Here is a 17,445-nt window from a genome sequence, read left to right on the forward strand (position 1 = left end):
ATGTGTGATTATATTGGAGTGTATGTGACATCTTGAAGTGCAACAAGGGTAATAAGTGGGATGCATCTAAAGTGTTGCTATGTGGGAATCAGAGCTGATGGAATGAATGAGGTATCATTGATGTGGACAGGATCCGTGTTGTAGGGAATACGGGAGACTCTATCAAAGTGTGTCAGCCCAATAATGTGGAGAAAGAGTGAGATCTGGCTGAAATACTTGAGTTCAGACACAAAAGGAATAATAGATGTTCCATGGAAATATGCAAGGTCAGTTATGTGGGAATGCCTGACACTAGATTTAAGTACATGAGGCCTGTGGTGTTGAATTGGATAAATCTCCACTGAAGGGTAAAAGACAGTAATGCGAAAAGGAGAGTGGGACCAAATCGAAATTCTTACACCTGGCATTCTGTCAAGTTTGCTACTTACTCAAGAGTGATGCTGACCATGTGTAATGATGTAGTAATCAGGTGAGGGTCAGTCATTACATGATTCAAATCAAAAAGATCTAGTCATCTCAGAGAAAGGAGTCTAGTCTGAAAAGATCTCTGCAGATCGTCACCTCAGGAAGAGCTCAGGTCCAGAGCAACAGCTCAGAAGCCAAACCCAAGAGCTACGGTGTCCTTTACACTATAGTAACTGGCACGCGCAATCAGGAGCCAGGATGCATTGATGTAGGTTTTCACTGAGAGCGGGAGTGTGGCGGGGTAAGGGGTAGAAATAGATCACTCTTACAGTATTATTGCACAGTACAGACACAGACGGAATCACACTTAAGCGAAGAACAAACAATAACACTCAAAAGTGATACACATACAATCAAGGAATATTTTCATAATAAAGATGAAACATTTAAATTCATTAAATGTGCATTACCACGCTTCATACAAAAAGTACAAAACAATCATGAACTGTTACAAGTATTCACATGATAAATGTAGTCAACAACAGGAACAACAAATACACACAAGGTCAGAAGGAGCACATAAAAATCAATTACTATTACTTTAATTAGTCAGCAAAAGTAGTACATTATCAGTTTTCAAAATATGTGCTAGTTGAAACCGTCAATTGTGCTGTCTGCTGTCTGTGTGTTAGACTAATGCCCGCTAGAGGTAACAGTTGATTGTCAAAACTAGGCTATGGTTTTCTGTTTATCTGAAATGATCATGGAAGGTAAGTAGTCTTAACATTTTGGTGTCACACTCATGCAGATTGCCATCCGAATACTTAAAGGTCCAAGTGGGGTCTTTTCTTATGTTATACTACAAGTACATTACTTTAGCAAGATCATTTGCTGAAATGTTAACTTTATGTGTGGGGCTCAGTTGCAACGGTTTGCCCCAGTTGTCAATTTAATTAAAAGAGTGCTAGATGTCGAAGGCTCGACAGTACAGTTTGTTTTATTTTGATTGCAATGTGTACCTGTTTTTTGTTAAGTAAGTACTTTAATGATTGTTATCACCTGTATTATTGCAAAGGTATTTGTGTCCTTTGGTCAGGGAAGGAAGTTTATTGGAGTTTTTGAGGAGGACTTTTACATATAACAAGCTAACCCGCCTTTGGTTTGGCAACACTTGTTTCATTTTGTGGTGCGAACAGTGGATATTCTTGCAAATGACAGTGTGCAAATTCTTGGTGCCACCACTGTGGTACGGTCTGGCAGCTGCAGTCAGTTCCAGTTGTCCTTGGAGCCCATGATGTCTTGCTGCTGTGGCACCTTATTTCATTGACACCTTGATAATTTGCTTGGTTGCTCTCCTGGAGCTGACCGATGTAATGCCTTGTTATAAGAAGATAGCTTCCTCTCACTGCATCTTAGAGCATGGTTTGCTTGGCCAGCTTGCTTGATTTGGTTTGAGATGAGCAGCAAATGAAGAGAAGAACAGTGCAGAGCAGACCTCTGCCTACTTGGAATAGCATTCAGGGTTTCTTTTGTGTTCTTCTTATTCTCTTCCAGTCCTCCCTTTGTTTCTGCTGTTCCTGTTTATCCACGTGCGCCATGACGGACTTCACCCAGTCAAGTTTCGGATCCACACAGGTCTTCTTGCCTCCCTTTGTGGTCAATCTGAGGTGAAGAAGAAAACACTTTTAGTACTTTTACAGCCTGGATTTTAAACACACACATTCACAGAGTTTTACATTAACTTAGGCTTAGCCATTGTGTTCAGACAGTGCAGGTCAAAGGAAGAAATGCTGCTTTTGCTGGCCAGATGATTTCCTGTGTTCATTCTTGCTAAGTGCGTGAGGTGTATTTTGAGGTTTTTACTCGCAAAGTTTTAATTTCCTTTTTACACTGCCGTCGTCTTCGTAATTCCCACTCAGGTCCATCAGACTGTTACATGCAAAGATGTAGAAAGGGTGAGGAATTTGAGACTTACATCCGCAAATTTCAACACATTCAGCATGAATTGTGCACATCATCCGTAAAAATGCGCACCAATCAAGGCGTTATTTAGTCAAGAGCACCCCTGGTCCTCTGATTGCAGCAGTGTGGCGAACGGCTGATGCAACCTTGACATGCTTCACGACTCTCCTGTATTTTTACAATACTTAGGTATGAAAAGTTACTGTTGCATCCTGACCAATCCCTATTATGTTGTAGGCCATCACTCACTGTGCTTCTACTTACACTCCCTGTTCCTCCTTTACCGCCCTGTGTTACTCTTCTTTATAGTTCCCAATAATTCTCCTTATCACAGTCAATTATTGACCCGTTCTTTGCAGAAATGGTAAATTACATGTTACATGTCTCTCCACGTTTCTTCACGCTGCAAGCAAAAGGTAGACTTTAAAAATAATTATAATATCGTTAAGCCAAAAGAAGGCAGTGATGTCAAGGAAAAGGATTGAGGACAACCATATGACGTCATGGACGGAGAATGGTGTTGAGGAGGGAGTTGGAGGGGCACATAGATGTATGTCCTGTACCTCCACTACCTGTATTTAGCCTGGAAGAATTGGAAAAGTTAAAGGGCACTTTTTCTGTGTGGAGTACATTTCCGTCACAGACACACCAGCGGATTTAAATAGAGTTTGCGAGGCTGGCAGGTCTTGGGCCGGCCCGAGCCCCACCTAAGACTCTGGTCTGACCCTCCACTCGAGTCAGGGCCTGGCCAACATAGAGGCCTGCCACAAGCTCCAACAGGTGCCCGGCCTAACATCTGCTAAAAAAACAAAACAAAAAAAAAAAGATGCACTGCTGGTGTGCCCGCAGCACGAGCACGATTGCATTGTCCCTCCCCAGACACTCATTGGCTGGAGCAGGGCAGGAAACCAATTGGCCAGGACCGGAAGTCAGGCAGACACGCTCCTGTAAGTGCTGCCAACATACCGGAACACTTTTGTGGTCCAGCACCAGCCACTCATTGATAGGTAGCTGCAGGACAGGAACACTTCCTGGCGGTGTTGTGAATCAGCAGTAGCAGCACATTTGAAAAGGAAAATTAGCCCTTTGCTACCCACTAGCTCCTTTTCTTGCCCCAGTACCATTTTGTCCACTTTGTTGCCCGCAGTCTTGTTTAACCCCTTTTGCTGACCCAAACCCTTTAGTTGCCCCGTCCCATTTTGCCCCTTTTTTCACCCCCAGTCCCGTTTTTCCCCTTTTGGTGCCCCTCAATCCTTTAATATTGCCCCTTTTCCTGACCCGTAGTCCCATTTAGTCCCATGTGTTGCTCTTAAACCCTGTTATCCGCCCCCACACCCATTTTTCCACTTTTCAGACCCCTTTAGCCCCTTTTTGTTGCCACCAAACACTTTTGGCTCTTTTGGTTGCCCCAGTCCTGTTTAGCCCCTATTATTGACACCTTTAGCTCCTTTTCTCGCCTCATTTCCTTTTAGCCCCCTTTCTTGCCCCTTTAACCCATTTTCTGCCCCAGACTCTTAAGCCCCTGTTGTTGCCCCAGTCCTTTGTTGCCCCTTTTCTTGCCTCCAGACCCCTTTAGCTCCCTTTGTTGCCCCTCAACCCCATCAGCCCCTTGCATTGGCCCCGCAAGCAGTGGTCGAAGTGAGCGGGAGTGGTTGGAAGCAGTGCTCCTGTACTTTTTTAAATTACCTTTTACAGCTCCTATACTTTTATTTTAAAAAGAAACCGTTCCGGGATGGTTTAGTTTTAAAATAAAACTCTAGGAAGAAGTTGAAACTTGCACTTTCAGTGCACTGCACAGGACGTTCCCTTGTGTGGGAGGGGACGTGGTGATGGGGTTTGTGGGGAGCGGGTGCAGGCCAGTAGGGAACTTAGTTCCCATACTTCTTTACGTGCACTTCGACCACTGCCCCCAAGCCCTGACACAGGCCCTTCCTCGGTTTTGCACGGCCATTTCCCTGACTCAGTTCCTATGTTACCCTAACAGCCAGGCCAGACCCCCAGATTCGGCCCTGGCTCGACCCTTCCATTGAATTCCCTGGCTCTCCCAGGTCTAGTTTTTAAGAGTTTCTGTTGTAATTCTAAATGTTCAATGGTGCCCTCTGTATTTGGCATGATGGTTTGCTTCCTCTCATATCCTCCTGTTCTATGAAAGAGGTTTCACGTATTGCGAGAGATACTTCCTTGATATTGCAATGACATTATACTAGTTTTACAGTTCGGTTTAAAGGACATTCATGAGGAAGTGATCGTTAATTAAGGATTCTCATTTAAAAACGTGTAGCCTCTGTCTCGCTCTGTTACCCAGTACCAAATACATTTGGCCTAATTCCGTGTTTGGTCTGCTGTATTACCACCAAACTCAATTCCTGCTACCACCACAAGTGAGTTTGCACAGCCAACAAACACCCCGATTCATGGACCAGTGCCAAGTGTCTTTTTGCTGTGCAAAGTCACTTTGCACTGCAAACACACACTTTGCACTTCTCCCTGAATCAGGTTGGAGCAATGCAAAGTGTATTTTTGCAGTGCAAAGTCACTTTGCATGGCAAAAATACACTTTTCCCAGTTCCATGAATCAGGGGTTGTATCGGCAGTGCAAAGTCACTTTTCAGCAGTGCAAAGTCACTTTGCACTGTGCAATAAGTTCCATGAATCGAGCCCACACTTTACACCACTCTGTGAATCAGGGTGTTTGTTGACAGTGCAAAGTCACTTTGCACCGCCATGAATCAGGCCCAATATTGGAAAACCAATTTCCTTTGCATACAGAGCTTCATGCTGATTCCACACATTTCCAAGTGCTGTAACAACGGGTGTTACCATTACCGACTTCAAAGGTACACAACGTATTCATCTTGGAAGATGCCAATCTGTGCGGGGGCGGGACTCAGGCGTGAGAAGCACAGCTTGGCCGTTTGTAACTCATGAGCTTTCTAGCTGGGGGATTACCGGAGATCCTCACACAGGCTGATAACCCATTCCTATGTCATTCAATAGAGGAAACGTCAAATGCTTCACTCTCCGTAGGAAAGTAAAGATGGGGACCCCATTTCCAAGTCTGCATATGGTTACTTTTGACCTTTTACGCGGGGACATATTCTGTAGCTAAATATTGCTCACTCAGGTCCTAATTGTTCTCTAATGTTGGGAACATCATTACTCCTCAGTTAGTGGCCTGAACATGGAGGTGGCGAGGACACGGTTACGATACTCAATTCTCCTCCAGTCCCTTCTGGGTCTTCTGCAATGCTAATATATTTCTCGCTGTAAAGAGCAACCAAATTCGGCCCTTCCTACTTTCTAAAAGGTGCTACCTCAATGCTATAGCCCAGGCTCAACACCTGATGTGGGCAAGGGCACAGTGCTTTGAAACCGCTGGCCTGGAGCCGCAGAGGTAGCAGCAGTGTGGCTTCTGCCCACTGCCCCATGCAATAGAGAACATATTTCATGACCCTCTGCTTGGACGCTACGCCAAGGCTGGCTATTTGATTGCCTTTATCTATGCATTCATAGTTGGTACATAAGGTGCTGTCTGTGATACGGTGGTGCCATTGTAATGGAACAATAAGTTAGGAAAGGCTTGAAGTTCTGTAGGTGGACAACTTCACCGTTAGTGCGTATAGCAGCCATTTTGCACTCTGGCTACTGAGCAGCTACTAAATGCTAACAATATTCGGTCACTGCTGTTGCTGTTCTGGGTTAATTGTAGACACTTGGCCACATTTTATAAGGCTACCGAACAATGCATCACCTCTATTGGGCCAGCCACCCCTCCCTCCTGCCAACCACCATGACCCACAATCCAACCGGACCATGCCATCAAGTGTCCCCAGCTCTGCCATTGGCTACTTACAGCACAGCTTTGATGGGTCTGGTCTGCAGCTTGTAGCTCAGAAAGAGTGTGGCTGGATGTTTCAATGTAGACGCCATTTTCTTGCACTCCGTCCTCTGCACGACCTGCCCGCCATTGCCTGCTGAGGAAGAGGAACAATGATAACTTTTGTAGGGCACCGCGTGGGTTACCACCAGAAGGCCTTGTAACCCTTTGCTAAAGGTCTTCTGGTCTGAAGACATCCACAGTCATACCTTGGGGGCGTCTGCCCAGTGCCTTATGCAAAGAAGTTTAATCTGGCAGTGAAAGGAAAGATCGCACCATCATCGTTTGGAGTATTAGTACCTCCTTGCTGGACAATATATGTCAAAGTTGAAAAGATTGCATATGCCACAGTGAACTGTAAATATTGACTACCACCATAAACCATTCGAATTATTACTTGTGCTATTTTGACATAGACGTTTGTCTCTTAGCATGCAGCATACAATCCCGATTGTTCTCATAGAAGGGTGATGCTATGGGTTGCACTACACACGTATGTCTCCACTACTCACACGCTTTAGAGCGACTGTCACGCAGTGGTAGCGCAATATGTTGTTGCAGAGCTATGTGTATCTGAGCGATATCCATTTCAGAGTAATGAAATGTTGCATCCTGATATTAATGTTGAGATAATAAAATAATAACAATGAACTCTACGATTTCAGAGCTTTGAAGCAATTTGGCACAAGTGTATGTACCACTATCCCATGCATAGTCACATTGATTTCACTGCTCAGTGAAGAAACACTAGACCACTTTGTGAGGAATAGTGACCCAAAACCGGCACATAAAAATAATCCAAAGGGCTGAATAGTCGCTGCACCATTTTGCAAGGGAATACAAGTTTATTACATGTGAAAGGTCTCATACAGTCCTGTAGAATTGAACTGACATGGAGCTTGTCACATCCCAAGTAGTTACAAGTTATATAGTGGGAAAATACCAAATTTGATTACATAAGTTACAATGTTATCCCACCACTCTCATTGACTACCACCTAAAGTGCATGCATATGCTCCCCTATGGTCCCTCGACCGATTGGCCTCATGCTATTTAAAGCGACTCCCCTAGCATATGGTCCCTCTACATCATCATGGTAGGATCCAGGTATGTGATTGGTTACTCAAACATAAATCCATGTTAATAAATCGAGATTGCCACGTAATGTGCACCCCTCCACTCCAGACGTGAACGGAATAAACTGGCGAGGGCAACCCTGCTTAGATTTAGACAATAGTCCTTCTCATCATGCCCGCACTGTGGTGCACAGAAGTTGCCACCCCGACCTTGTACTTAATTTATTGCCATCACCACCACTGCTCCTCCTATCCCAAATCATAGGACATTCCGGACACGGCTCCGCCTTATCTCCTCCAAACCCCTGATGCCCAGTAATGACGTGACTGTGGAACCACTCTTGAGTCTGAATTTCAGAGATGTATTTGCTTAAGTTGTGTGTCTACTTGTAATTCATATGGAATGGCCACTTTTGGGGAGGGCAGTAGTGCTCTTAAATATTTGCTTGGCTCTTGGCATCACAAAACCTTATGCCCTGTTCTCATGCATTCGTCCTTCAAAGAGCTCATCTCCACCAGCGCACATTCCATTCCCACCATGTTCATGCCCTGTAGCTGGATAAAATTAACATTTATCTATGCCTCTGACCTCGGCTTCTCTCCTGGGGAATGGGAAATGGGATTTGTTTTTTCAAGCTAACTACACAGAGCCACAGCTCCACATCAGAGCCTGCATTCCATTCTGTTCTTAATGTACTGGGTCTCAGCTTCTAAAATGGTGACACTTCTGCCATGTTAAAACTCTGGCCTTGGTTCTACCACAACACCTTTCTGACTCCATCTTCCATCTTTCTCCACACCTTACTTCAGACCCTAACTTTGAATACAACAACTAAACACTGGGCCTATAATAGTGCACTATCTGTAACCTCTGCAAAAGTAGTACATTTGTTGCTCGGTCTGTTTTACTATATTTGAGTATCTAATATGTGTCAAACCTAACTGTGATGCAAACCTCAGTCTGCTCCCACAATAATATGTGCTAATAGGTTTTTCTCAACCTGTACCTTTTTGCCCGGCTGGAACGCTGTGCATGCATGCCAACAACCTTGGGGCTGATTCTAAAAGAATTGTGCAAACAAAAGGAGTGCAGAGAATGCGCGAATTTCATTTGCACTATTTTTAGAAATGCACAGGTCACCTTAATCTCAAAGGTGATCTGCACATTTTAGTGCCACAAAGATGCGCTGTTCAGCCCATTTGCATACATTAGTGTCAGGTATGACAGGCTCCCAGCAAATACGTGGTTGCTGCAAGCGCATTTCACTGACATGGGCCATTAAAGGGCCCATCTTGGTGAAATGACAATAAAACTAAAAAAGCATTTCGGTTCCATTTGGGACATGGAAACGCTGGTGTCACACTTCAAAAACAAATTATGACAGAGTAAGAAAAATCCTGCCATGATTTGCGCCTCCCCCTACACCTGTATAAAAGGCTCAGGGAAATGCCCTCTTTTCATTGCATTTAAAAGAGCATCCGGTGTGTGAATTAGGGATTCACCTTTAAGTGTCCTGAAACTCCCCCTTATAGTTATTGGTTGTTTATAACGCGCGTAATACCCGGTGTTTTCTAAGCACGGACCCGGGGATCAAACCTATGTTGCTCCGTATCGTGTTGCTTCCAAGACGAGCACGTTGCCCCAGAGCTATCCTCACAAGACTATACATGCGCAAAGGGGCAAAAAGGGCATCTGAATGAGCAAGCCAATATGCTATAGATCAGGTACCGTATGTGAATTGGGCTGCCCCTTTTTTTTGGTTCACGTGAGGAGATGTGCTAGTTAGCGCATCCTCTCACTTGCACCAAAAAGATTTTGTGAATCTGGCCCAGAGCATTTCATTGGGCATACCAACCGAAAACAGTACTGATGGGCACCATTTTTATAGTCATAACAAGAATATGCCCTGGATCTAAGAATCCATGGTGTGCCCAACCCAAACTACTGCATTATCATAGTAATATCACAAGTCTATCAGACACTGTCAATTCTACAACATTGCAACTACCATACCAGAGCCTATTTACTAGACTGAATATTAGATCCCCTATGACAATATGACCAAATCACTATGGAAATCCTCACAGGCACATTCAGTGGGCAAATCAAAGAGGTCCTCTCATTGTCGGTCTCTAGCTTGAAAACATTAATTTTGAAAGGCAGCAGTCAGAAAATATAAACTAAAAAATCATGCTTTAAAATCCTGCTTTCAATAATTTAAAATACAAAATAAATGCAAGTTCAAAAATAGAAGGACTTCATGAATTTGGTAGTATCAGTATAAATATTCAGTATTTTTCCCCAAAAAATATTTTATTATATAGTGAAGACTGATCACTTTAAAGAGTAAAGCTGCACCTTGGTGCGAGCGGTGTGCCATCAATAGATTTATACATCCAGGCATAAGACCCCTCTATAGCATACCACAGGCAATCACTAGCTTATCCTGAACAGATCCATAGAGCGGGCGGGCCATCTGGGGGTCTGAGATCAGTTCTCGCTTGATTCCATAATTATCAGGACAAGGCCAGGATACTGGATAGGGCAAGAAAGAGAGGGACGATTACCCTCAGTGGAGCTCAGATAACTATCTTCCAGGACCTATCATCACTGACACTGTCCCTGACACGGATGTGCAGCCCTCTCACGAAATGGATGAAAGAACGAGACATTTGATACAGGTGGGGATACCCTTTCTCTCTATACTTTGAACATAGCAGAACAAAGATACGCTTGAGATCTGCGAAAGAAATTAAAGAATGTACCTCAGATCTTACTGGACTGCAAGGGGAGAGGGGGGAGCGGAATGAGCCCAGACAGGATGGAAGGGAATGGCGCATCCAAGGACCAAGGAGGAAAAGGGTGAAGGGATCCTGAAAGTTCTGCAGAGGTAATGTATCCCCTGAATGCGATAACTAGCCGTGCTGGTTTGGATAAACTCAAGGTTCTTAGTGTGTCACATATGATATTAGCCGTTGTTTTTGTTGTGTTACGAGATGCATGGATGGGAAGAGGGAGGGAGGTAATGGGGGCTCAATTAACAATGTGGTGTTCTTCTGAAGGGGGCCGTGAAGTAACGGCTGCCACTGGTGGTCCGATGAAGGCCTGGTATCCTCAACTGGGTCCTATCGGATGCCATCAATTGGGAAAATGGAAGAAGGGTGTGGGAGGAGGTTAAGGGGGAGGATAGGGAGGGACGAAAAGATGAGAGCGATATCCTCAGCGATACAAGCGGTTCGAAATGTTGTACTACATAATAAGCAGTTGACATACAGGCCATGGTTGAAGAGCATACTCACTACAATATTAGATAATGGCACCGAGTTTTGTTGTAGAGATGGGGAACTCCCTGAAGGTGGGGACACTAATGTCAAAGGTCTCAATTCACCTACTAAGAGATCACTGTCACCCAGAGAATATCGCAGAGCGAAACAGGATATTCCCCTCTTGCAGGAGACCAAATATGTCAAAGGGGAAGAACGTCAAAACCTAGGGAAACATACAGGGACTGAATTTTGGGGTACCGGTCCACTGAAGAGAGGAGGAGTTGGTATACTTATCAGAAACAGGATAGAATTTGTGGTCTCCAAGGTATGGTCAGATGGAGACGGTCGGGCCCTTCTGGTGACAGACTCAATTGGAAATGTGAATGTGACGATTGCTCCAATATACGCCCCCAACATGGGTCAAATCCGTTTCCTTGCCAAAACGACCCCTAAAATTGTGCTGGAGGCCTCGGGGCATGTGATTTTGGGTGAAGATTTTATTTCATGGACTGACCGGATTGACTGGAAGTCTGGGATCCCTGAGATAAGAGAGAGGACCGAGGATGAGCACACTGAATTCGCAGAAATGATGGAAGTGTATGGCATGAGCGATGTGTGGAGGTGGATGCAACCGGGAGAACAAGGTTACACCTTTCATTCAGTCCCGCACAACACCTTTACTCGAATTGATTATATGTATTTCTCCAAGGATCTTTATGACGTCACAATAAGATCTGAGATTGTCCCAGTAACATGGTCTGATCATGATATGGTTTTTACTGATGTGCAGTGGGATAACGTACCTGTGAAGGGGTTGAGGTGGAGGTGTAATGAGGCACTATGGAAGGACCCTGTCTTTAAGGTAGAGATGGAGACTGAGATCAGTGAATATTTCACACGTAGTAACACTGGTGAGTTCACCAAACAGATAGTGTGGGAAGTGGGGAGGCAACATAGAGGGGGGCACTAATGAGAGAGGTGTCCTGCAAAAAGAGAGACAGAGGAAGTTGATTGAAATTAGACTCAGACAGGAGATATGCCGCCTAGATGAGGAGGTGAGGTGGGGCGACAGTGTGAACCCAGAAAAAATTTAAAAGCCAAAAAGAAAAGAGAAGAACTTCTCCTTTTGGTACATGACCAGACAGTGTGTAAGCTTCACCTCCTGAAGCAGAAATTTTATGAAAAAGCGGAAAAAGCCAACGCACTTTTGGCCGCCAGACTTAGAGAGCAGAGGACTGAATGAAGAGTATCAGAGATAGTGGAGGAAGGCCACTCTCCGGTCCCGGCGTCTCCCGCCATTACGGAGGCCTTCGCCAACTTTTATGAGACGTGGTATAGCTCAGAGGCAAACCCAGACTTGTCAGGCACTGAAAACTATCTGACCTCGGTCAATGTGCCAAAGATATCAGATGTGAACTCGCAGATTCTAGAGAGTCCCATAACAGAGCAAGAGATCCAGGACGCAATCAAAAGATTGACATTGGGCAAATCCCCGGGTGAGGACGGCTGTACAGCCGGGTTCTATGAATCCTTTAGTTACTGCCCCCTACCTTTCTAGGTTGAGCTTTTAAATAAAATCTTAGACTCAGGATAGGTCCCAGACTCCTTTGTTAGAGCCCTTGTTACAGTAGTTCCCAAAGAACGAAGAGACCCGAAAAGGTGTGGTTCATATTACCCTATATCCCTGCACAATATAAATGCCAAACTTTAGATCCGGGTCCTGGCCTCCAGATTAGAGACACTTATGCCCGAACTCATCCATCCTGATCAAATGGGTTTTATTTTGGGTAGACAGGGGGCCAATATGATGTGAAACACTCTATATCTTATTAACTTGTCAGGTGATATGGAAAACTACCCTGTCCTGCTCTCAATTGATGCTGAGAAGGCATTTGACATGGTAGAATGGGGGTTCCTAATGACGGTTCTAAGAAAGGTGGGGATAGGCCAGAAGTTTAGGAAGGGAATACAGGCAGTATACACATCTCCTAAGGCATCTGTATTTGTGAATGGGGAATATTCCAGATGGTTTGACTTAGGACGTGGCACTAGAAAGGACTGTCCTCTCTCTGTGATCCTTTTCGCGCTCTCAATAGAACCCTTGGCACAACGACTGAAAGAGGACCCTCAAATAGAAGGGTTATCGCTAGGTGGAGTTGAGTATAATGTTTCATTATACGCTGATGACATACTACTTCACTTTGCTAATCCGGTGATGTCGATCCCCTGAGCCCTTAGATTAATTGAACACTATGGCGAACATTCTGGATTTAAGGTAAATAAAGCCAAGTCTATTTTATTACCCTTGCAAAAAACTGCTCAGACAAATGAAGTAAAATGTGCCCCACTGGGTCTTATAATTGAGCATGACACGCTGAAATATTTAGGTATACAAATCACAAGGAATTTATCGGATCTGTATGAGGCTAATTTCCCCCCTCTCCTTCGGAAGTTTCATGCAGACTTACCAAGTGGGACAAATTGACAATATCATGGTTGGGGAGACTCAACGAGATTAAAATGGTTTGCCTCCCCCATTTCCTTTACCCCTTCCAAATGCTTCCTATCAAGATGCCGAAAAACTTTTTTAATTAGGTCAAAAGGACTTTCGTTTGATTTCTATGGCAGGGGTAAAAAGCTAGAGTTACATACAATACCCTGACAATATTCAAAGATATGGGTGGAGTAAGTCTCCCGGACATTAGGAAATATTATGTGGCGGCACAACTCTGAGTGCTAATCCCCCATTTACGTAATCATAAGGAACCCCAATGGATCGCCATGGACAATGATCACCTATCCCCGGCAACGTTCTCTGAGTGACTGTGGGTCCCAAGGAATAAACTTATAAAGAGATTGAGGGAACACCCAATATTGGGCACCCTTTGGGAGATTTGGAGGGAGGGATCAGAAATGTGGAGAGTATCCCGATGGCCATCCCCATTGAGCCACCTGTGGTTCCCGGGCATCAGAGAATATGTCCCCAATGTGGAAAGATTTCAATCATGGTTTGAGGCAGGATTGGAGAGGCCGGGGCAACTATGGAGGAAGGGTTCTTTTATTACAATCCAAGAGCTTGAAGAGGCACTGGATATTGCCACTCTGTCTGTTTTTCAGATTTTGCATATTAAGGGTACATTGACGAGAGCAGTGTGGAAGGACACATTGGAGAGAGACCTTACCCCCTTCGAAATGATACTGAACTCCAGAACAGAGATGAACGGTTTGATATCTATTATGTATCGCAAACTAGTGGAAGCAGGAAATGGCACAACTGTTCCACTGAGAGTGAGATGGGAGAGGGAATTTGGAGAACAAATTGAACCTGCAATGTGGAGGAGAATATGCAGAGCTGCCCCAAAAACCTCACTTTTGAGCCAATACAAAATGCATGTGATTAAACTATTACATCGGTGGCAGTACAACCCATATAGGCTCTCTAAAATGTTTCAGTCGGCCAGCCCACGATGTTGGCATGAATGTGGTGAGATTGCTGATTATTGGCATATGTGGTGGGGTTGCCCTCGGGTTCAGGTCTATTGGGATGAGGTCCTAGGGTGGATAAAGGACCTAGATTGTGTCCATAGAGAGGCAGAACCCTACCTCATTTTGTTTGGTTTTGAGAGAAGTGAGGATGAATGGAGAAGGCCCAAAGGCTTGTTCCCACAATTACTGTTGGCCGCACGTGCTCTGCTAGCGATAAAGTGGAAATCCACATCGATGCCGAGTAAGGGAGAATGGATTAATGTAGCCTCAAACATATTTATCATGGAAAAAATAACAGCGTCTCTACATGGGGCCTCAACACAATGCGATGTGTTATGGACAGACTTTGTGACCAAACATATGACAGACACATTGAAATAATGAGTGGAATGGAGTTTAATCAATCTACACGCTCTACATTGATCTAAAAACGTGAGTTGAATAGGCAGATAAGGACAATCAAAAGAGACTTCTCTGTTGAGACAGTCTCACAAGGTTAAAACTATGACCATTGTGATACAAAAGTGTACATGTTTTTCCCTTTTTTTATGACAAACACTCTCTTCTGGGGAGGTAGAGGGGGAGGGGAAAAGAAGGTCATTTAGGAACTTAGTCCAAAATTGGCAGATTATATATGACTCTCCATGATGTGATAATGGAAGATACTTTCAACTGTTACTTTATGTTTCTCGTGTATGTTTCCTATATGACATGTAATCATGAAAAAAAAATCTAATAAAATTGAATTAAAAAAAAAAAAAAAGAAATGAAGAGAGCGTTAAACTGCCTGCTAGAGGAACATATTCCCCATGTAACTGTTTGGAACTAGTGCAGGGGAAGACACAATGCACAAAAGAGCTGTTACTGGCCCTCCTGTTCACAAAGAATTATAAGGACTATGAGACATATAACCCACTAACCCAAAAACTAAAATGCCTGCATACTTAATTCACACAAAAATCCAGACAACCACCTTCTCGCACAGAAAACCGCACACACTTCACCACACCGCAACAACAAACAAACAACACATAAATCGCATCGATAGCACACGAGGACTCACATTGTTCCGATATTCACACCCAAGCTCAGCGCACAGTGAAAACCGAACTGAAGCTGCCAACAGCACAACACCTTTCTCACTTTCCTACTCCCTCTGCACCCGACTAACCACACCCCGCCTTCTTGTTTGCAGATCCGCCTGAGCGCGTGGGGACCAATTCCGTTGGTGACGGTGTGCGGTACAAATACCTAATACCTTAACATTAGCAAACAGCAGGGTGCTGGCCTGCATGAACTACCCTCATTTTCAGAGGGATGACAATTCATTTCTTTAGTTTGTAATGATGGCATCCTTACCAAATTACACATAACCGTGCACATGATAAGAGGAGTACAAGAAATTGACACTTATCAGGTACAAGATTAAATCACGAGTGCCATGCACACAGCTCTCCACTCACCTGCTGCAAGATTGTCGAGCACGCATGCGCCCAACACGAGGACAAAGAGAATCTTCATCGGTAAGCTGTACTTAGGAGTCGAGCCGGAGACACAAGGACACTGATTCCCACATTGCAGCTTATATCTTATCAGGGGTGGTCAGTTGAGTAACCCACTCACAGCCGGAAGGGGAGGAGTCCGGGGTGGTCAGGAACGGGGGTCAAAGAGACAGGATGGTCGGAAAGTTTGACAGGTTCATAGAAATCGTATTCGTAACAGTTGTGGCAAATGTTTCCCTGATCAACCACCGCTCTCGTCATCCTAGCACAGGTACAGTTATTTCTTGCTCTACTCTGAAAAGAGCATTTGAAAGCAGGGGGGAGTTGCAGCACTTGAACTGAACACCACAGCAAAAAAAAAAAAGCCACAGTGCCTTTCACGCCTATACAAAGATTGACATATTTCTGAAGCGGAAATAAAAATAATGTTCCGTCCGTTAATCTGCATCATTTTACAAAGCAAACCTCAACTCCCAGAGGTGTATGCAAGGAAACATGAAGAGGAAAAGGGCAATACAATGTTTTTTTCTTAACGTATGAAGGAAATGGGGTGGGTGAGGGGGGCTATGGACCTTTATACAATTAAACTAGCTCCACGAGACATATAATGTACTTATATAGTGCTCTTTGTCTCTCTCTGTGCCCTTGCTCTCTCTTTCTCACTCCGTGTCTCTGACCCTCTCTGTGTGGACGAGAGTTGGATTGTTAGGTGTGCCTTTGCTCGAGTCACTCCAGCTGTTGCTGACAGAAGTACAACCCACAGCACAGATATCTTAAAGAGGAGGGTGCAGTGTTTGTATTATAGTTAAAAATAGAATTACAGCAGCAGTTACTGAGGCAATGCCGAGGCAGGGACAGACCTGTATTTGGAGGCATGAACTGTCTCCACGTGTGTCCTGCGGGAATGTCATAATCACAACGACGGTGTGTTGTCAGTACAAGTGTAGGTCAGGGGGACGTGGGTGGCCGCAGCACGGGTGGGAAGGGTGTGCTGGGTTTCTGACAGACCTGTAAGGGAGCAGAAGACTAGACTGCTGGGTCTCCATTTTTTTTTTATCATGTTCTAGTTAAGGGCAAATTTTTAGTGTCTGTGAACACTGTAGCAAATGAATGACACTATTAACCTTTATTAAACATTGCCACGGTGCCCACAGAAGAAATTGATCAGTCTAATTGGCACGGTATTTTGAGAGACAAAATAAAATGAATTCGAGGAAAATTTAGCTGTAAAATAATGATTACCATTTTACAAATTTAATTCTAATCACCAAGCCCAGTGACAACAATGACTACATGCCAAGGCCAATGCGCCCTCACTGTATCCCACCAGCTATGCTCTATATCCATGGGCAGCACCATCAGGCTGCACTAGTCTTTGTGCCCTGCCGGTGTACACTGTCCACTGCCAATGTTATAGATGCCAACTCTCTGTAGTTTAAAAGGCTATGACGACCCCCACCCCCAGTGGTCTATTGGCTATTGGTTATTTCCCCTACTCCCCATTTTGATTGCCATGAAAGCAAGTCATTGCTTCCTTTCATGGGACTCATTGCCGGCAATCATTCCTGAGATAATACTGCGTGATTCCTGCGCCAAGGTAACTTTTGCCAATTAGTGTGGCAACGGGAAAATGCTTGAACATGTTAACATCTTCCCTGTCTTCTGTGGCCAGTACTAATACGTTCCTCTTCTCTTTTCTTGGTCCAACCACTTTCATTTCATTTGTTTTTCCCTCCTAACCCTCTGCTGTTACCCTCTTTCACTCATTAGTTTGTGCTACACATTTTTTTTCTTCTGTTTACGTCTTAAGGGATTCCTGCAGTATTCTTGCAAGATTTCCATGGATTTCCCTCTAAACTCCCCAAACTTC

General features: G+C 44.3%; 1 protein-coding gene across 3 annotated transcripts; it reads right to left on the reverse strand.

Annotated features, from left to right (window-relative positions):
• Window positions 1-985: 985 nt before the first annotated feature.
• Window positions 986-15,844, reverse strand: LOC138491481 (cytokine SCM-1 beta-like). Of its 3 annotated transcripts, none has more exons than XR_011276021.1 (3): window positions 15,137-15,215; window positions 6,221-6,341; window positions 986-2,067 (listed from the first exon to the last, which is right to left on the reverse strand). XR_011276021.1 is itself a non-coding variant. In XM_069617999.1 (3 exons), the coding sequence occupies exons 1-3, from the start codon at window positions 15,592-15,594 to the stop codon at window positions 1,923-1,925; spliced, it is 321 nt and encodes a 106-aa protein (XP_069474100.1). In that variant the 5' UTR covers window positions 15,595-15,844; the 3' UTR covers window positions 986-1,922. The 3 variants fall into 3 exon arrangements, 2 of the variants coding, with proteins under 2 accessions (XP_069474100.1, XP_069474099.1); XM_069617999.1 differs by lacking the exon at window positions 15,137-15,215 and adding an exon at window positions 15,537-15,844 and having other exon boundaries at window positions 6,221-6,338; XM_069617998.1 differs by lacking the exon at window positions 15,137-15,215 and adding an exon at window positions 15,537-15,831.
• Between the last annotated feature and the right edge of the window lie 1,601 nt (window positions 15,845-17,445).

The sequence above is a fragment of the Ambystoma mexicanum genome, chromosome 10, assembly GCF_040938575.1.
Source record: "Ambystoma mexicanum isolate Mex_15411 chromosome 10, UKY_AmexF1_1, whole genome shotgun sequence".
Classification (NCBI taxonomy): Eukaryota; Metazoa; Chordata; class Amphibia; order Caudata; family Ambystomatidae; genus Ambystoma; species Ambystoma mexicanum.

Bases quoted from the DNA above. Each gene is read 5' to 3' on its own strand.
- LOC138491481 (XM_069617998.1), bottom strand. From the start codon at position 15,594: ATGAAGATTCTCTTTGTCCTCGTGTTGGGCGCATGCGTGCTCGACAAT. The intron at 6,342-15,536 runs GTGAGTGGAGAG...CCTCTTCCTCAG, and splicing joins GCTCGACAATCTTGCAGCAG to CAGGCAATGGCGGGCAGGTC. The intron at 2,068-6,220 runs GTAAGTAGCCAA...TCTTCACCTCAG, and splicing joins AGACCCATCAAAGCTGTGCT to ATTGACCACAAAGGGAGGCA.